The sequence below is a fragment of the Acomys russatus genome, chromosome 3 (genome assembly GCF_903995435.1).
Source record: "Acomys russatus chromosome 3, mAcoRus1.1, whole genome shotgun sequence".
Classification (NCBI taxonomy): domain Eukaryota; kingdom Metazoa; phylum Chordata; class Mammalia; order Rodentia; family Muridae; genus Acomys; species Acomys russatus.
The window spans coordinates 46,419,341-46,440,705 of NC_067139.1; the positions used below are offsets into that span (position 1 = coordinate 46,419,341).

Sequence of the window (21,365 nt, forward strand, 5' to 3'; positions counted from 1 at the left end):
AGCAGTTCGTTGGCGTTAGCATAATGCCTCCCTGTGTAGGCTGTAGTGTTAGAAATCTTTTTGCAAGCCTTGTAATAATTTTCAGGAATTATCACGTTTATTATAGAGTATTTGGTACAACCAGAAAGTGTTTTTTTATTCAGTGTAAAATCTCTGAAAAGGACAGTCAAAACCACATGTGTTTTCAGTGGGATACGGAACTCGGCATCTAATTACCCCCATGGAGTGCTTCAGGCTGCATATGTGAATTGTCCAGTGTTGACATTTTGTTTGGTTCTTTGTAAATGTTTTTTTTTTTAAAGATCTTACTCTCACTCTCCAGAGTTCTGGAGAGAATGTGGACCTCTGATTGTCTAACTGAGGAGCAATGGGTATTGTCACATTGATTGTTCCCTTGGTAGGGAACTTGACCATTCTGCCCTTGGTGGCTTATTTTGTTAACTGAGAAGGATGAGAGGGTTTGCCCTCTAAGTTCTGGTGGGCAGGAGATGGGATGTGCTGTATGGACTCCAGGCCCATGCCCCAGCACCTTCTGGTGCTAAGGGGTCATAGAGGAGTGTAGATGTTATAGTGCCCTTTAGTGATGCCCCTGGAATCTACAGACAGTTTTTTCTTCCAGATTTTGATCCTATCATATTGAATACCAAAAATTATGTTACACAGACACAAATCAGTGCAGGCAGACTCTGAAGAAGACATTTCCCTTATGTCATAGAGATAGAAATTAATAAAACTCTTTCCAAATGTGTATTAAGAAACTCTTTCCTTTTGTCACCATGTCTCTAGTTCTATTTTTATCCTAGCTTGACTACTTCTTTACTTTGGATGAATTACTTTATTCACTTTTAAAATTTGCTTATGAGACAGCTGTTCTGCTATGTAGCCCATTCTAGCCTTCAAACACAATCCTTTTGCCTCCGTCTCCAAGTGCTGGGTATGCACCACCAGGCACACCTAAAATTTATTAAGTCAGCTAAACAGATAGAGAGTGTGTAGGACTCAGGGTCTTGCACATGCTAGTGAGCACACATCTACTGTTAAGTGAAGCCTCCGCTCTTGTAAATTATTCTAATAATAGCTCTCAGTTCAATTTTTTAATCTCAAGCATGTATGTTTGAGATTATGTATGTGCACTGCTTATGCAGGAGCTGGAGGAGGTCACACTGCTGTCACTGTAAGCTGCTGTGTAGGTGCTAGAGACAGAACCCAGGTCCTGTGCAAGAGCAGGCGGTGCAGTAAGAGAGCCCTTTAGCTTCCGGGGCTCATCTTTCACGAGCCAGGCACCACCTATCAGTGCATTCCAGTGTTTTTGGCCACCTTCCCCCCCTCCCCATAATGTACACTTCACATGCCACACTCCATTTCTGCAACACCCCAAATCTATACGTTAAAAAAAAAATGGATGAGCAGAAAATTGAAGCCGGAGGCTCCTCTTCTCTAAAACTCTCTCTGGCCTTGGTGTTTTCACTTAGTAGGTCCTTGCCAGAATTGAGGACATGGTGCAGAAAGGTGAACCTCTTTGGTGTCCTTCGTGTGTGACATTGAAAACAGCACTTATTTGCAGATCTGCCAGGATCTCTGGCTGTGGTGTTGCAGTTCCTTCCAAGTTGTTTCTTGTACCAGTTTGTAACAAAGGTAACGTGTGCCTCATATGTTGCGTTTTACCCATCTGTGCAAACTTCAAAAGCACAGTCTGTTTCATCCAATGCAGCCTGATAGCGAAGGCCCCAAAGATACAGTTTCCTTTTGACATCAGTTGTTTCATTTTAGAAAGGAGGAAGCCTGTTTCTCCTTCAACCCCCAATTTGATTGACTAGGTTACAGAATTATACAACTATCTAAATTCCAAGTGGGTAGACATCTTTACTGGAAATTGATTTTGTTTAGCTTTGTGTATACAAGTAGTTAAGGGGGGGGGTGCATATTGAACTGAAACTTGGGACTTGAGGCTTGAGCTTTGCAAATCATACACTCCTTTGCCCTTTGACTCTGGGTGGGTCTTGCAATATAATTGGCCTGAGCTGGAGATTTCATGAAAAGCAGACAAATCATGAAGCAAGCCCTGCCACTGAACCACTGCCATTTCTTCATTGGAAAATGACATTTGCTTAAATACCACCCCCAACCCTCTCACACATACAAAGGATTCCTCCTTTTTTTAATTATTCAAGAAATTGCTCTTAGAGCTGTTTAAACAGACGGAGTGATAAGTGCTTTAGCCATCTTGATGTGATCTGGCAAAAATACTATGTGGTTACAGTTTTTTTTTTTTTAATTAAAATGTTTTATTTAAGATTCTAATAGCTCTTAAATTATTTTCCTTGAGAGTTGTATTGTGTTATTTCAAGGTAATAACCCCCTTTCAAGCAAAGCAGAATACAAGATAGCTCTCCAGGTGGTTTCTTGCTGCCTTGGAGGAGAAAAAGCTAGTGTAGCTCTTGCTGGCAGGGAGGCCAGCTCAACACCTCAGACACAAGGGGACAGCACAGATGAACTTGTGGCCTTGGGTTGCTGTGACTAGGAACACGAGTGTGGTTGTCTGGCACTGTTAACCAGCCCCTTGTGGTTTTATTTTCCCTTTAAATGCCATGGGCAGATGTACATCTCTTAAACTAAAAAACAAACAAACAAACAAACCACAGGCCAAATGAGGGGCTTGTTTATTAGAATTTTGGGAGTGAGAAATGGTCCTGTGGATGAAGAGAGTCTGTTAGAGTTGTCCATTTATCCTTCTCCCAGCAGGATGTCATACTGTCCCTGGATTCTTTTTGTTTTGTTTTGCTTGTTTTTTTGAGACAGGATTTCTCTGTGTAGCCTTGGCTGTCCTGGATTCGCTTTGTAGACCAGGCTGGCCTCGGACTCACAGTGATCCACCTGCCTCTGCCTCCCAAGTGCTGGGATTAAAGGTGTGCGTCACCACACCCAGCTTCTGTCCCTGGATTCTTACGTGTGGCTTAGCACGCACACTTGGGCTGTTGCTAAAGATCAAATCTTCATTGTCTTAGATCTCCTTTATTAATTATCTTTACCTAAGTGGCCTTCTGTCCATATGTTTACACTGGGTTGTGGAATAATGGTCCGCCCACCTCAAGATTGTGTTGTGGGAATCAGAATGGGGGCCAAGGCCATGCTCTTAGGCTCATTTAAATTATGATGAAATGGTTTTTAAAACTCTTTACCCAGAAACTGGAATCATGCGTCAGCACTTAAAGCTTACATCCTACTTTCATTTCACAGTACCCATGTGTCAGCTCACACCCACCTATAACTCCAGTTCCAAGGGATGCAGTGCCCCCTTCTGGATTCTGCTGTGACCTGCATGCTCATGGTGCACATAATGCACACTCAGGCACACACATAATCATAAAATTAATCTTGGAAAAAGGCCCTGCCTCTTGCCCCTGTGGAATCTACAACAGGGTGCTCTGGATCTTTGGACTCCAGTGTCACACAAGTTGGTATGTGAGGGTATAGTTTTCAGTCTTTTTTAAATACAGTTTTAATCATTGAGACTTTCATATATGTATATATATACACACACATATATACATTCATACATATATACGTATATACACATATATATGTATGTATTTCTATCATATTCACCCCCCTATTGTCTCCTTTAGCTCTTCCCAGAAGCCCCTACCCCCAATATCATGCCCTCCTTTAAAAACAAAACTAAAATCGAACCACTGAGTGCAGTTAGTGCATGGGGCCATTTATTGATCAGGTCATGGATTATCTACCAGAGATCACACTTCCAAAGAGAACGGACCTTCACTGCCCTTGCAGTCATCAACTGTCGGTAGCTCCTCAGCTAGGGGTGTGGCTCCTGTGCTGCCCTGCACCCCATGCCAGAATGTTGCCTGGTTTGATTTTACCCAGGCAACCACAGCTTCAGTGAGTTCATGACTGTGGTCCGGTCATGTCAGGAGGACACTTACGCAGCAGTGTCCTCACACCTCTGGAGTATTTGTCACCTTTCCTTATGTTCTTTGAGCTTTGGGAAAAGACGGTGTGGTATAGGTGCCCGATTTAATTTTAATACCTTATACACAATATGTATGCAAAGATAAGCTGACTACTACTGGTAAATACAATTGTATTAGGCAGTAATAATTATATATTTTAAACAAAAGAATGGAATGAAGGGAATTTATTGGCCAATATATCACCTTTTCTCCCTAAAGTCATGTCGCAACCATGTTGATTTGTGTTTGGCATGGGTTAACTTTCTTTTGATAGGATGTAAGTAATGCTTTTATAGTTGTAGTTGGATCGTCTCCACAGCATGCTAGAAACACCATTCTACATTCTCAGTACTATTAGGAGCATGCTTTTATCTTTGCTGCCACCAGCAGTAGAAGAAGTAGCCTAGACAGCTTGCTTCTTTTGAAATGGTTCCATTTTAGTTTTGAGGCTCATTTTTTTTTTCACTTTGAGCTAATAGCCTCATTATTAACTTACATACTTTATGGCACCCCAAATGCCATTTTGGTAAAAGATAGTTGCAAGAACTGAGCTCTTGACAGGAATGTGTGAGGTCCTGCTCCATCTCTAGCACTGAGCAGAGGAAAAGAAAGACAAGAATTGTAGTACAGTATCCTCTGAAGGTTTGGAGCACTATCTGCCTCCAGGCTGTGTGTCCTTCAACAAGTGCATAGCTTAAAAAGAAAAAAGATTTCATTTATTTATTTTATGTATATGTGTGCTCTATTTGCATGTACACCTGCAGGCCAGAAGAGGGTATTAGATCACATTATAGATGGTTGTGAGACACTATGTAGTTGCTGGGAATTGAACTCAGGCCCTGTGGAAGAGCAGTGAGTGCTCCTAACCTCTGAGACATCTCTCCAGCCCCATAACATAGCTTTTTAAAATAGTTATTTCTAGACCATAGGATTTCCCATGTATCAGTTACCTGAGTTACTGTACTGATAGTTTTTAATAGTACCTGCTTCATAGGGAGTACTCTATTTAGTAAGAAGTAGCTGATAGACTGGGCTGTGACTGCAAGCTCGGGTGGCCACAGTGCACTGTTTCAGAAGGAAAATGGCCAAGTGCAATGGAGGTGTGGTGAGCTGGGTATCTCAAGGCTGTTCTCCAAACATGTACCTGCTCTTCACACATCATAATATTGATCTCGGAAATAAACTCCCATTACAGTCAGATGAGCACAGCTATTGGGGTTCTTTCCTGGGTTTTCTCACGCTCAACACAGACACACACACAGACACAGAAATACATACATAGACACACAAACACACACACACACACAGACACACAAACACACACACACAGACACAGACAGACACATACACACACACCCCTAGGTGGGTGGCTGTGCTCAGCTTCGTGGCATCCAGCATGTAAACTCTTGGCTGCATTTGCCATTTTGTGGGATCACTAAACATTTATAAAGATAGGCCACAGTGGTTAAGTCTACATTCGCCTCTGTAGTATTGAATGTGACCATGATACTACCTGCGACAAGTCTTCATTTTCCAGCTTATATTACAGAGTTGCAGGATCCGAAGAGTATTATTATGAAATAGGCCTGGAGAGCTGTTCATTTACCTGTGTCTGGCGCCATGAAGCCTTTGAAGCCAAGAACCCAGCCTTTCTTTTTCAGAACTGTGTCTTTGTGGCAGGGGATTGTCTCTTTCAGATTTTTCTTTGCAAGGGGTTGTCAAGCTGTGGGAAGAGTCAGCTTTTGAAGTGTGCCATGTATGCCTCAGACCTTTCAGAAAGTGTTTCTAGTTTCCGAACTTCTAAAACTATGCTGGAGTTAATTATAGCAGCGGGGTGGCTCCAGTTTTTCTAGTCTTGATTTAAAAGACAACAGATTCTGCCTTTTGGAATCCATGTTATGTGATGGTCACTCAGGGTTTCGCTCCTCTACCTGACTTATTTCAGTTTTTATGAGGCTGTTTTATGTCTGTATTGCCCAGTAGGATCTAACACCACGGTGTGATCCCTGATCCCTTGTTCCCTAGAATTGCCTCTGAGTTTTAATGATTTATTTTACTTAAAAAGAAATCGTGGCTCTATGTTAGGTCTCTTTATCATGTTAGACAATGAAAAACAATTCTTTGTAGTTAGGACAATAGGCGCATTTGAATATGATGAAGTAGGCAATCTGCTGTAATGTAATCCATTGTATTTGAGGTTGGCTGGGTATCACACAGCAGCGAGAACAGTCTGCAGCCTGTCGCTGCTCAGAGGTGTACTTCTCCAGTCTGCTTTTTTGGGACACCCACCAAGTACATTTTACCACAATTAATTGAAATGTAGCACAAAGGAAATGCGAGAGTCGTCAGAATATTTAATTACTTTTAACTATAATTTGATACATTTGCTCATTGTAGGCACAAAAAAGATAAAGATATATTCATTTCAGACTATTGTGTGGAATTTAATGTTCTTAAATGCTCTTTTAAAATTTAGAGAAAAATTGTGCCTGATTTCATCAGACTTGAGGGACCCTTAATTTGTTTGTTGTATGAAGAGTTCTAATAGACACAAACAGCCTGCTTAACTCTTTGCTTGCCGTTGTAAAAATATGTATTCTGCAGATGAAAATGAGAGGGCCTAGTGCTTAATTTTCGTTATGGCCAGAGAGCTAGGCTTCCTTTTTTCTGCTCTATCACTCTGTGCAATTGTCACTTGTGCACATGGGGACTCATCTTTGCTTCCTTGTGTTGTTTTCAATTTTGATTTAATTTCTTCTCCCAGACCCCCACATTCTTTAAAATATCCTAGAGCTGGGCATCTAGTTAGGTAAAAAATAAATAAATAAATACCTTCATGGTCAGTGTACTAGCTGTGTGAGCATGTTTTAGAAGGAATTTGGGCTTTTCTTATCATAAACCCAATTAGTCTTTACTTCTTTATAACCTTTCTTTTAATGTGGCCATTAATGATGCTAGTTAGCTTTTCATTGTTATGACAGATACCTGGGAGAATATTTGAAAGGAGGAAAGATGAATTTTTCTTTGTGGTTGTAGAGGTTTTACTCTGCATGTTGCTGGCTCTCCTTTCCTAGGTGTGTGGAGAGAAACTGCACATCAGAAGGGCAAAGTCTCTCGATTTGTGGCACTCAGAAAGGGGAGGGGGGAGAGAGAGAGAGAGAGAGATCGCAGAAGTTGGAGGCACAGGATTCCTATCAAAAGCATGCTTCTCACAGACTTTCTTTTTTCAGTCAGGCTCTACTTCCTCCTAGTGCATGTAGCTATGAAGTCATGATGGGTTCCATCCATTGGTGAAGTGAGTGTCTTCGTGATCCAGTCACCTCTTTAAGGTGCGCATAAATTCACAAACTCATTCATGTGTTGGGACTTCACATCAGCTTATGTCAGATCATTGACTCAGCAGCCACGAAGTGGACGTTGTTGGTTCAAACAAGAAAGACAGTTAGTGCTGTAGGAAGAAGAGCTGTGGTTGAGCTTCCTTACTCTTTCCTTCCTTCCTTGCTGGGCACCTCAGACATCCGTTTCTCAGTTACAGGTGCATATGCAAATGGACTGCCTTTGTCGCCAGAAGAAAATGTGTCATGTGCCCTGTAATTTTAGTCATGCCCTTACAATTGGAAAGAACTCTATGACATCTTGGTCCTCCCTCCCTTTGTCCCTCCCTCCCTTTTTCCCTTGAACTTTTAAGTCAGGATCTCACCATGTAGCCCTGGCTGGCCTGGAACTCGCTTTGTAGTCCAAGACTGGCCTGGAATCGCAGAGATCCGCCTGCCTCTGCATCCCCAACTGCTTGGATTAAAGGAGTGGGCCACCACAGCCAGCTTGATTCCTATTTCTTATAGTCTCGGAGACATTTGCTTCTCTCTAACAGTGAAACTTAAGAAAGGACCTCTGGGCCTAGATATGATGGTTCAGTGGTTAGTTCTGCTCACAGCTCTTGCAGAGGTCCTGAGCTTGGTTCCCAGCATCCAGGTCTGAGGGGTCAAAAGTGTTTCTTATAACTCTGCCTCCAGGGGATTATGATACTCTCTCTGGCCTACATAGGCACTGCGTATACACGCCATGCACATAGCATACATACACACATACACACACATAGAAACACATGTACACACACTACACACACACACACACACACTACCATGCACACGTACATATACATCATATACACATATACATAAGTAAAAATGAAAGCAAATTAAAGAAAAAAGCCGTCTATGTGAAATTGTTACTTAATGTGTTGACAGGAATGGGACTTTTTGAAGGAAAAATGTTTGTACAGAAATTAACACAGGAGAGTTAATGAAAATTCAAGTTCCTTCCCCCAAGGCCAGCTTTTTGTTTTTTTTTTTTTTTAAAGCTCTCATAGCACACAGAGCCCTTCTGAGGATGCAGTGAAGGGGATGGCTAGCACATCTGCTTTTATAGTCCCAGAGTACAAACATTTATTCTTATAAACTGTGTCCAGTAGCTCGGGGAAATTAAATCATGCACACAGGAAACTGTTTCGTTGATGTCTTCAGTAATAGGTACCTCACAGGATATTTTTATAGGAAGGGATTGGGCCTTTGGGCCTGAAACATTTTATCTTTTTCGTTTTCGGCTGGAAATGAGGTAGGCTCAGTAGAAGTTCTGAGAGGAGATGGAGTTGCTGAAAAGTCCCTGATGAGAATGCCTGCCACTCATTTAGCTCTCTGCCTAGCAACCAAGTTGACTTAAGAGTCCTCCTGCTGAGTGAGATGTAAGCATCATTGGCTAGTTAATGCTGTTGGTTTTCACATCTCCACTTACATCTTGTCAGGATGATAGGAGTAGCTGGAGGTGCCCCTCCTAAACCCACTTTATTACAACATCGTCATGACTCTCAAAAGACAGCTTGAGTTTGAAAATTCTACCTGCCCAGGTTTGCCGGCCAATTGGGGATACACATGGATTGCTTACAGTGACATTGTACTTGACCTCTTTCAGAAGCATATGTATCTGTGTATACCGCTGGGCTTTTCTGTGTTGTATACAAGTGTTCCAACAATTTGGAACATTGTATATAACACGACAAAAAGCCTTCCTATGCCTTCAACTGACAAAGAACTTCATATCTATAAACCGTAGGGGCTAGGAGGCAGAACTTCCTAGAGTTTATGTTTGCATAACACCATCTCCTCCTTCTTGTTATTCAAATGATAACCATAGGCAGATTTACGCTTATTGTCTGTTCTGAAGAGTGAAACTACACATTTTCATAAGCACGCTCCATTTTTAATTGTGTAATTAAGTTGCTGACATAAGCAAGTATGCAATTTCACATTAAGGTAAGGATCCGTAAAGGCATGCATTTGCATAATTTAATTTTCTGCACAGAAGATATTGAAAATCAATAGCATGATTCATCGCCAAACCATAGCAGCACCATGCTGTTGTTTGGCTGTTGGAGCTTGGGAGAGAACGGAGTATTAAAATTGATTGACTTTGGCGTGCTGACTCTGTAGCTTTACTTGGGAGCCACAGACTGTTACCATTTGCAAACCTCTGCTCCTTCAATAAAATATTAAGCTGCTTTATATAGTGTATATACATTTTGACTGCTATTCAAATAGTTTTTAAAAATACATTTAAAAATTACCTCGTCTTTGAATGAAAGGTATTTGAAGTGAGGACTTTAAAATCATTTTCTCTTAGTTTACACAAGTGCCACCAATACACGATTCCAGCATCACCTGGGGATGGGATAAGGAATTGCATGTAATGAGTAGATACAATAAAAAGGAAAGAATTCTATTGGAAAGAATCTGGTGCCCAGTGATAGGGTGATTTGCTTCCCTGCCTATTGGGCTCTCAGGCCCTTTCTAACCTGCTTTCTGTTTCAGTGTTTGCTCTTCCTGGTGGGTAAGCAGTGATTTTGAAAGTGAGGCAGCTGAGGCAGAAGGTGACTCTTGGTCTCCTCCCCTCAAATCTAGGACATTTAAAAAATCATTTCTGTCCTACTTCAAAACAATTCAATTTGAATTTTTAGGCACAAAAAATCCAGGAAAAATTTTGTGATTTCTATTTTTTAAAAAAATCATCGCTAGGTTGAAAAATCAGACCTCTTTTACAATTGATGGCCATTTGTAGATGAATAAATTAATGATCAGAAGTTGAAGTGCCCGTTTAAAGCTGTGGTTCTCAACCTTCTTACTGCAGCAACCTTTTAATAGAGTTCCTTATGTTATGGTGACCCCTCCCTCTTATGAAATCATTTGTCACTTCCTGACTGTAATTTTGTTATTGTTGTGAATTGGAATGTAAACATCTGATATGCGACCTCTGCTTTAAAGGATACCATCATTGTCATTAGACGACTGTTCACATTAATGACAGAAGACAGTTAGTTCATTGTAGCTCTCCAACACTACAAGTGCAGGTCAGGTTGGCTTCTGGTTGGCTTTGGCCAGGCCCTAATGCTGTCAAAAGAATTGATCTATATGGTTTGCCTCCTGGCTTGGCTCCAGGTTCCGTTGTTATTTTAGCTTCTGCTGATCCGATACTTGGTCCTTACGTAACCCTTTGTTCTAGGGCATCATGTCCCAGCATCTTCCTGGGCTTATTATGTCTTGCACTTCAGTAAGCAAAGAAGCACAGTTGGCTGATAGCCTTGTGCTTGATTCCATCCCAGGGCTACCAGGATGCTGATGTCTGGGGACTCTGTGGCTTAGGTCCAGGAAGGACAAGCTCACGTGTAGGCAGGGATAGAGGTGCTGGGTACCTGTTAAGTCCACAATAGATTGATTGATAGAATGGGTTGTGATCGGTACTGAAGCAGTGGCTGTGTGTGGGGCAAATTCCGATTATGATGGTGCCGAGGGAAAGTTCAATTTAAATTTAGCAGAATTTCCTGGAGCAGAAGAAAAAAAAAATGGTCTGTGAACCCAATAAACACCCAGACCAAGTTCTGAGAATCCATCCACCAATCATCTCACAAGTCATTTATAGAGCAAGGAGAGTAAGGCCTAGAAGTCATCTGAGTGTAGGCAGGGGTAGTATGCACAAAGTCTAGTCTCCATTACCCAACAAGCTGGGCGTGTTGGAGCTCGCACTTGTAATCTCAAAACTGGGGACATGGCATGAGGGGGCACCTGAAGTTTGAAGCTACCCAGGGCTACATGAGACCTTGTTTTTCAACAAACAGAAACAAAAATTCAGCTTAATGGCCTAGAGCCGAGGCAGTCCACCATTTCTTTGATCATGCCTTTTATGCATTTTAGACAATTAACTTTCTGCAAGTTCTTCTGCATTTAGCAAGAGGTCAGTTAAGAGTAAATTCTCATATCATTTGGTCTGTGGGGCTTGGAACTGAGTTAGGCGCTCTGCTCACAGTAAGCCCTGTTATCTTCTGAAATCTCCTCTATGGCTCATATTTTACAGACAAGGAAGATGATAACACTATACACCAATGAGGCATTTATTGCTCATATTGTCAAGATGCTGTTATAGTTATTGTCATGATACAAAGAGGAAGGTCTTTGGGCCATTATATGAAACACAGGAAACAGATATGCATGGAAATATTTACTGTATGCGAGCATACACACACACACACACACACACACACACACAGCCCTGATTGTTCAGCATGGTTTAGTGGCAGGAGGCATGAGAGAGCAGGGAAGAGGATGGTTCTAGTTTTGATCTAGGTGAGAACTTGACTCCCTGATGCTCCTCTGAGTGGCTCATCTACAAAACTGAAGGATGAATTGGGTAGTGAGTGGCCACATTTTTCATTGCACGGTACATTGAGCTTGTGACTTAAGTTTTTTTTTTTTTTTTTAACTTTGCCATTCAGGACTGGTGAACACATAGGAGTGATAGCATATTTCCTTCTGAAATGGGCACTTGGAATTTCTTCTGCTCATACTCTCCTCTAAGTGCTCATCTCAGGAGCATCTGTATTCCAGCCCTGGTGGCAGGACTTAAGCTAGTCCTTGCAGTTTAAGTGTTTTCTCCCCATTGGCTGCCACAGTCTCATCAAAAGTAATGCCTTCACACCCTCGTTGCCGACTGATCTGAATAGAAAACATGCTGCAGTTTGTAGTCCCATTGCTGTCTTCATCTCAAAGTGAATGTATGTTTCTCCTAACTGTTTTATTTCCTTTCTGAAAGCATACTTGATTTTATTTGGGTGCATTTGAATATTAATACAGGCGGATGATGTGTGTTGTTTTGGAATCTGGGCACCTGTGATATTTGTCTCGGTACACATCTGTGCATTCAGGTGTGGGCTCGTCACTAGCGGCAATTTGCATTGGATGCAAAGGCTAGGAGGGATGGGTTTGGATGCCAGAATGGGAAGGTGGAAACTCTAAGGCAGTACAGAATCCTTTTGCTTTTGTTGGGTGGGATGGATTCCTTTTGAATTTTGAGAAGTGTGTCACCATCCTGTGTTTTTCCTTCTGAGCATTGGCAGTGGAGGTTGTTGTCTTTTGCTGTCCGTGGGACCCACAGGAGACTTTTCGTGGGCCTAAGCATGTGGGTGATGGGTATTTACCCGAGGAGTCTCCTGTGCATGTGCCTGCTGTAGGGGCAGAGGCCCTGGCTTTGATACCTCTGTTTGGCATTCAGTTGTGCTGTGTGCCTTTTGTCGCACTGGAGCTCTGGACCCAAATTCCCCCACATGTAAGGACACAGTGAAGTGCACATGCACCCCGGAGGGTGTCTTCACCCAGAACACACATTTATTCAGGTAGTTAGAATCCAAAGAACACATTTTCATTCTAAAGGTGATCTGACCTATAGCAAGTAGAAGTTATTTCATTTCTTGAATCTTCTTTCTTGATCACTGGGACCATTGCATCCACACTTGGTGCTGTGGAGATTAAATAAATAATAAATAGCAAGTACCTCATAAAGGTTCAGCTGGGGGAGCTGCACCTGTAATCCAGCAGGGAGGATGGGGGTAAAAGGAAGGTGGATGTGAGTTTGATGCTAGGTTTATCTACAAGGTCAGTTGTAACTCAGCCTGGCCTACAGAGTGACCTTCGTCTCAAAATAGCCAAACGAACTGGCAACCTAAATTCCAACATAAAAGCTCATAGATGCCATTAATATGAACCAGAAATGTGCAAATGTCTTGCTTTGGCCTTTCCTATAGTGTTTTCTCTTTTGAGACAGCCTCCTTGCTGTGTGTCGCAGGCAGCCTGGGACAGGAGGCAACCTTCCTGTCTCAGCCAAGAGTTGGAGTTACAGGCACAAGCTACATCATAACACAAACAAGAGGAGGTTCTACGTAGACAGCCCCTAAAGACTATAGACTACCTCGGCTGTTTGCATCTTAACATCCTGTGTCCTGTGTCCTGATGTCTCATCTCGCTGTGTTCTTCTCTCTTCCAGCGTTGACTGAAGGCTACGTGGGGGCCCTGCAGGAGAGTGGACAAGGCAGCTCGGTGCAGATCCGCAGGCGGAAAGCGTCGGGAGACGCCTATTGGGCCTACTCAGGTGAGTCCAGCCAGCTCTGTTGAGTTAATGCCCTGGAAGGGTTAAAAACAATCAGAATCAGGCTTTCACCTGATCCCTGGTTCCTGTTTGCTCAAGAATAGTTTGCATTGTACAAATTGAAATACTGAAACCTGCTTTCCTGAAGGTTTTGAGTGATTGCGTTCCCAGTCTGGAAACCTTCTGTGGGCTATCACCCCCAGTGTGTGTTTGTCCCTGAAGTTTTTTTTGTTAACCAGTCATTGTACCAAAGTTGTAACTCTTTGAGAAACAGTGTTGCCTTTGGGAGGCTATGGTGTCACTTAAGGTCAGCTAAGCGTTCATTATCAAGCATCAGCTAGCCATTGGAGTCTCTCTGTCATCGTCCTAGAAATGTGTCTTTGTTTGCAAATCTTGTTGGTTGAATTTCTTGCTGTTCTCTCCCGTCTACCAAGCTCAATTTTACTTTGCACCTTTGAGACAGTGAAGTGAGAAAGCATTGTTTTTAATGCATATTACATCTGAAAGAATTTTCTTGCATTTTGAGACCTTTCTGGATTATGCTCCCTTCAACTAACTAAAAAAAAAATACACTACGTGGATTGTTATTTTTAAAAGAGACATTAAAACTCAAAAATTTATGGAAAATGGATCATAGCAAATTAAAGAGGAAAACTTGAAGAAGACAGACCACTTGGAAATTACTGTGGCACTGAATAATTCAAATTCTTTGTTTGAAAGAGCTCGGAGGCACGGGTATTAGTCTTCATAATAAATCTATGTATTATGCAGTGTTGTTGCGTATAGAATTGCTACAATTCTCTTCAGAGTCAGGGCTTCCTTTTCAATCCCACATTTCCACCTGCAAATCTTGTTAAATTTATGTCAGTGTAAAATTTATAGACCTGATCTTTAATTACCCCTTATCTGTTGGCGGTTTGCATTCTTTTGTCTTCTGATAGATTCCCTGCCCCTGCAGGGGGAATCGCCAAGTCTGTTTTGTGTGCCTGCTCACAGACAGTGATGGCAAAGTATTCATCACACCCCCTTCTCTGTGATTAGAATTATCTAATTAGAGCCTTTTGTCACCATTTCCTGACAAATGAAGGAAACTGGGAAATGGAGGCCAAAATTTCATACATATAGCCTCTTGCCAAGACACGCAAAGAAAATTTATCACTGTGTACTCTGTGACTGTGGTATTGGTCATGGAGAGGCGTAAAGCGGCCTGTTATTTACAGTTCATCAATTTAGAATAAGAATGCAGTTAGGCAGGAAATTGGAAGTTACAGGGCATCCTTGCAAATGGCAGTGAAAAAAGCAGAACTTCTCCCGTTCCTCAGTTACATGAGGAGGACGTGATGGTGGCATCTGTGCAATGGGGCCGCTATCGATGTCCTTACCTCTGGTGGACCTCGGTCATCTCTTCTGGTGTTGCAGAGTGTATGTGTCTGGCTTTGGGTTCTGCCTCCGTCTGAAGGCTGACAGTTCACATTTATGGATTGGTACACTTAAACTCACCTGAAAGATGTAGGTCATAGATACTCTAGACCTTTTCAGGACAAGTGTCTTTACTGTAGCACTCCTTCCTGTCAGGACAGCATCAGAGCACACTGGGTGATTCTGGGAAGCCTGGCTATGGCTAGGCTGTGATGAAATTGTGTATGAGGACGGCAACTTGAGTCTTACATGATGTCCATGTAACAAAGAAATACTTTCTTTTGGATTTGTTTGTTTGGTGTTTTTTTTTTTTTTTTTGGGTGGGGGGGTTGGTTTTAAACTGAGCATTCAAAGTGTTGAAGCATTCTTCCTTTACAGACTATGCAAGAACAGGCAGCCAGCTGGATGATGGTCACAGGCTGCAGTTTGGCCAGCCTTGTTTTGGTAAATCTGCTCCCACCTCCCCAGCTCCCAGCCCTCCGCCTCCCTCCCAGGGCAGAGAGCGCAGCCCATGAAGAACCTTCTGATGGATTCTGCCAGTTTGGAAGAGTCTCTCAAGCCACTTGCTAGGTGTAATGAAAACAAGAGGAGGAAGGAGGAGTCTAAGAACTTCCTCTGACATTTTTAGGTCTAGCAGACTTGCGAATATTAGACATTTGCATAGATTATTAAAGTGTCTCAGGATGGAGCCCAAGTCTTGAGCAGGTTATTGTCTGTTTTTTTTTTTTTTTTTTTTTTTTTTTTTTTTTTTTTTTTGAGTTGGGATGTCCATCCTTTACGTAGTGAAATCTGTTTCCAAGAATATCAGTGCAGTTCTTTTGTGGGGGTGGCTCTGGATTGGTTCTCATGTCAAGAAGATTTGGGGATCATCCGAGATGCTGCTCAGTATTTGCTGATGGATACAGGAAGTGCAGGGAGGCTTCACATTTGTTGACTTTCCTTAAAAACCACAGATGACCATGGGATATATGTACTCCTGGCATATATGTGCTTGAAGGTATAATGGATGCTTATAGCATGGGCTTGAGAAAAGAAAGGCTCTTTGGTGTGAGACATTTTAAAATTTAGCAATGGTAAATTAGGCCACTTCTGAAAGATCAGCTTAACAGGCCAGATCTTAGTGTCGTGCCACTAATTCTGTAATTCATTTAGTTTTCCCTAGGACATTTCCATCTCTCCTTTGCGGGTAGGAGTGTAGTGTGTAGAGCATAAATTTGGTACTGACGTGGAGACCTGTGTCAAACACTGGCACCCCTGAGTCTGATTTTGGAGGGACTTTCAATTGCTTAGAGCCTCAGTCTTAAACTGGAATAACCAGAGCATTTCCTTCCCGGGTGTTGTGTGTGTGATGTGATCTGACGGGTGTCAGTTTGTTTAGCGCAGTCGCTGTCATCAAGTACCGACTGTACTTGTCATTCTTGACTCTGTTTCACTTTTACTCATTCTTGGTGTTTCTGAAATTCCCATTGCACAATCATGTTTCCCAGGAAACCAAAAGAGTACTGAGGGCCAAGGGGGTGAGGTGTACATGAGCAGATTTGTATGCTTTTCCCTTGTGCCTCTCATATGAGGTTTATAGAAAGGATGGGTGAGTTTAGAGGTAGAGAAGCTGCAGGCTCCCCCCAAGTTTGTACATGAGGGTTACAGTAGTACAGCTACACTCACTGCTTTGTGTCCTGTGGGGATGCTTCCCCACAGCTTCAGAGCTGAGAATTAATATGTATTATTAATCATAATTAATATATAATTACTGTGTGTGGTCAAGACATGCATGTGTGTGCACATGCTCAAATGTGCCTTGGTATATGTGGTGGTGGGAGGACAACCTTTGGGAGTCAGTTCTCTCTCCACCTTCAGGGTTGCCAGGTTCGTGCAGCAAGCGCTTGACCACTGAGCCATCTCACCAACCCCCAAACTAAGGAGTTTAGATGGATCTTTTCATGGAAAAAATGAAGATACTGTTATCCAGTCCTTCACAGGAAAAAAAAAAAAAAATCCTTGGCTTGGATTCTGAGCAGAGCATGGTCTGCTTCTCATTCGGAGCTCTCCAGGGGTGAAGAAGACACATTGGGTGGGTTGTGTTACTGGGTGGGTCAAGGAAACAGTCCATTGGTTCCATCCCTTGAGGGTTGGTGGGGAGCAGTGTAGCAGGCAGTAGTGACACCATGATTCCTATGTTGTCTGGCAGTCACTTCAGATGCTGAGCTTTGAGCTGTGGCTAGCTTCTTCTTAAGGCATGGCGACTTACTGTACTTCACTAGGAGAATGGGGACGTTTCCGTGTTGGTTGACTATAGCTACTTGATTTCCACTGATCCATCAGCATACGTCAGTTCTGTGTATTTGATGTGTAAGCTGTCCTTGGACAGGCTTATCGAATATCTTCAACTTTTGCTAATAGGACTGTTGGTTAAGCAGCGCTTTGTATTCTGGTTGTAGTCATTCAGAGATGGGTTCCTCCCTCTTGGTCTGCTTGGGTTACTGGAGCAAAGGGTCATGGTATCTATATATTCAAGTGGAAACTTCATCCATTCAAAGTGGGACATGGGCCTGGTGTGGTGGTGCATGCCTTTGATCCCAGCACTTGGGAGGCAGAGGCAGGAAGACGTCTATGAGTTCGGGGCCAGGCTGGTCTACAAATGAGTCCAGGATAGCCAAGGTTATACAGACAAACCCTGTCTCAAAAAACAAAACAAAACAAAACAGACAAAGAGAGGAATGGGCATTGGGTGTGAGGGTTACCTGTGAGGAGTAACTGTCATTTCAAGATGCTTTTTATCTTTAGTTTTTCTTTTTCTTAAGGAGAATTTCATGAAGAATTATACCAGAAGAAAAAATACAATCATCTCAAGTACTTCATTAGAAATATTAAAAATAATTTGTCTCCTGTAGTTTTAACCCAGCTAAGGTGTAGATGGTTCTTTGTAGCTTCAGGTGATAATAGTTCACGAATTTTGGAGTTTGCCCAGAACTCCTGTAAATTTTTTAAATGAAAATACCATATGCTACATAGGCCATGGTTGTAGGAAAGGGAAATAAGAAACAAGTCCAAGTGGAATTATGTAGGGTCTTTCTATGTGTATTTGCTCTTCCCTTTCAAACACTGGAGGAAAACCAGGCTGAGTGTTCTCTGACCCTGGATTCTTTGCGTCTCATAAAGACATTGTAAGAATCAGTGTGGGGGTGGGGGATGGGAGTGGTGGCCACCTTCAGAGGAATCCAAGATCAAAACATGCAGTTGCCAAAATATCCTGTGGGAAGTTGGGTCCTTGGGCAAGTTGAAGGTCAGACAGGATTATTTCTACCAGGCATTGCTTCTGGCTTTTTGGCCAGGGCACAGCTAAGATCTTTAAAAAAAAAAAAAAACAAGTTGTAAAGTAGATATGAAGGACTGTCCTACAGATGGCATGAGGCCCAGGTGTCTGGCACCATGGCACCTACATGAATTTTGAGTTTTTACCCTGGACCAGAAGACTTGTTATTCTTTTGGCTCTTAATTACACCCTATCCCACAAGCTCACGTCTGTCTGTGGGTAGGTGTGTGCCTCATCTGCAGCTAAGTGGACAGTTTTTTAGGACAAAGATTACAATATTTAGCTTTTTTTCTCTCTGCCATACTTTTTTGCCTAGAGTGCCTCATTTAATTTTTTTTCCCCTGTAGATTCAATGGCTCTTTGTGAGACAGGATCTCACCATGTAGCCTGAGCCAGCTTTGAATTCACGCTGCTTCAGCCTCCTGAGTCCTGGGCTTATAGCCCCGTGCCTCCGGGTCAGGCTTCTGTGTCTTTTTTCTTAGCTGGACAAATGGATGGGCAGACAAATGAGAGCCTGTGCCTCAGTGCTCACTAACGGGCTCTGATATTCAGAGAAAAGAGTGGGTGATTTACAAAAGACTTTGCCGTTGAAGCCTTTAAGTAATGAGCTCCCCTGTGAACTGAGGATATAATTAACTTCTTTAAAATCACATTTCCATGCCTATTTTTAAGAATGTCTGTACAGGGTAAATCAAAATACACATGCCTACAGAAGGCTGCTTTTGTCATCTGAAGAATGGAAGGCGCTGTGGAACGTGGAGGTTTAATGCTAATATTGCTGTATTATTTACTGCTCTCCTGAGGCCTCCTACAGAGTCGCTTAAGGGAGTAATTTCCCTAGACTTCATCTTTGCAGCAGATCCGCCCTGATTGGCTGAACCGATGCCAGAGTGAGCAGGGATACAGTCAGCCTTGGGTTCCCATTCAGAGGCCATCTTTGTCTAGTTCCTCTGCCTTGATCCATCTCTCCCATAGCACTTGGTCTCCTCTTTTTTTTATTGACAATGAACTTAAGGCTCTCCTACACATGCCTATTAATCTGCTTGCAGCTTTTAAGTCGGTTTTGAACTGCTTACAGTATGCCAAGTGTTGGACTATAATGATAGACCCCAGAGAAGTGTTCTCACACTGCGCATATGAAGAGGAAATAACATTAGTCTTGAGGAGGCTTGCCATCGAGGCTTTGAGAAGGAAAAGGAAGGAGCCCCAGGAGTCTGTCTGAGGGCTTTTGTTGCTGTGAAGAGACACCGTGACCAGAACAACTCCTACAAAGAAAAACAGCAGGCTTACAGTTCAGAGGTTTAGTCCATTACCATCATGGCAGGAAGCATGGCAGCATGCAGGCAGACATGATGCTGGAGAAAGAGCTGAGAGCTCTACATCTGGATCCACAGGCAGCAGAAGGAGACTGTGTGCCACACTGGGCATTACTTGAATATAGGAAACCTCAAAGCCCGCCTTCACAGTGACACACTTCCTCCAACAAGGCCACACCTCTTAACAACGCCACTCCCTTTGGGCCAAGCATTCAAACACACGACTCTAGGGGGCAGTTGCGCTGGGGGGGGGGTATCATTTCTATTCAGAGCACTACAGAGCCCATTACTCTTGGGATACAGAAGAGAAAGCAATATGAATTGTCTAGGAGGAGGCCAGGGGTGATTCATGATGGAATCGTGTTTAATTTGAAATGAATGGATATGAAGGCGAGTGATAGGTCGGTTATAATGATTTTAAAAAGTTGGACTTAATCTTATCAAGGTGTGTCATGCTGTTTTTCCCTTTCATATTTCTAGTTTTCTTTAGACTTTTCTTTCATTGATTCGGAACTGTGAGTGATCCTTTTAATTCTGTGTTCTGCTTGCTTTGGTTTCTTTTTTTGTTTTGCTTTGTTCTGTTTTGCTTGTTGAGATTTCTCTTTGTGTAGCTTTGGCTGTCCTGGAACTCACTCTGCAGACCAGGCTGCTGGGATTAACGGCATACACTACCACAACCTGGAATATTTCTGTCTTCTTAAATACATGTTTTGGGATAGGAGGAGCCTTAAGGTAGGAAGTAACTTTGAGGTGGGACTGTGGCTTCTTATGGGTTTGGTGTTCCATTTCTGTTTAATCTTTTACTACAAGACAGAGTGAGCAAGAACCCTTATGATATTCAGCTATTAAAAATAAGGAAATCTTGAAATTTGTAGTCATATAGATGGAACTAGAAACGATCGTCCTGATTGAGGAAACCCAGATCCAGAGAGACATGCATGGTATATACTGACTCAGAAGTGGATATTAGCCCTACATAGATGTCCTCTTAGGGACTCCACCCAGTGGGGAGTTGAGGCAAATACTGGGACTTGAAGCTGGACTCTGGGCCGAGCACTGAGAGTTGTAGGGAGAGTGGGGGTGTGAGAGGGGGGAATGGAAGGTTCAGGAGGGAGCAGGAACCCCACAGATCACCAGAGCCTGAGGATCTGGGCACAGAATGGCCTGTACAAACTGATACACCAACCAATGACAATGCATGCAGAGAACCTAGACCCCCTGTTCAGATGTAGCTGACGAACAGCTCCTTCTCCACATGGGATGGGGGTGGGGGTCTGTTGGGGAATCTCTGATATGCACTCTGGTGCCCATGATTTGGTCACTGCCCCATGGCAAGATGGCCTTGTGCGCACACAGAGGAAGAGGATGTGGGCTATCCTGATGAGACTTGATAGGGTGTGGCCAGACAGGGGGTTATTAGCCCATCGTCCATCAGAAGTCTAGAGGAGGGGAATAGGGAAGAAGAGGTAGGGAGAGTGGGGACGGGAAGAGCAACGGGATATCAATTGGGATGTAATGAGAATAAATTATTATATATATACATATATATATATACATACATATATATGGAATTCATATGTCTTAGCAGTCACTATTTAAAGTGAAATCTGGTGTCAGATGCTTAGGGTTTCTAGGGACTTGCCCAGTTGACTTTCCCGCTCTGATTTTAAAAGAAAGTTTTTCTATTCACATTTTTCTGTTGTTCTTTTCCTTTTCTTCCTTTTTAGTTCCTTTTTAAAAACAAAGCAAAACAAAAACCAAACAAACGCCTGATGTTCTTTGGCATCATCTCTCCAGAGATGGCTCCATAGAGTTCATAAAGGAAGCATCAGAATAGAACTTGACTACTCACATGAGGGCCTCTGTGACCTGTGGATGAGA

The 21,365-nt window shown here is 42.6% G+C and overlaps 1 protein-coding gene across 2 annotated transcripts in view; it reads left to right on the plus strand.

Moving 5' to 3' along the window:
• Ptprg (protein tyrosine phosphatase receptor type G) overlaps positions 1 to 21,365 on the plus strand; it is a 684,777-nt gene that overhangs the window by 167,492 nt on the left and 495,920 nt on the right. For both annotated transcript variants that reach the window (XM_051139706.1, XM_051139702.1), the window contains exon 2: positions 13,335 to 13,439. In XM_051139706.1, the coding sequence (XP_050995663.1) occupies positions 13,335 to 13,439 (105 nt within the window). The remainder of the gene's footprint in view (positions 1 to 13,334; positions 13,440 to 21,365) is intronic.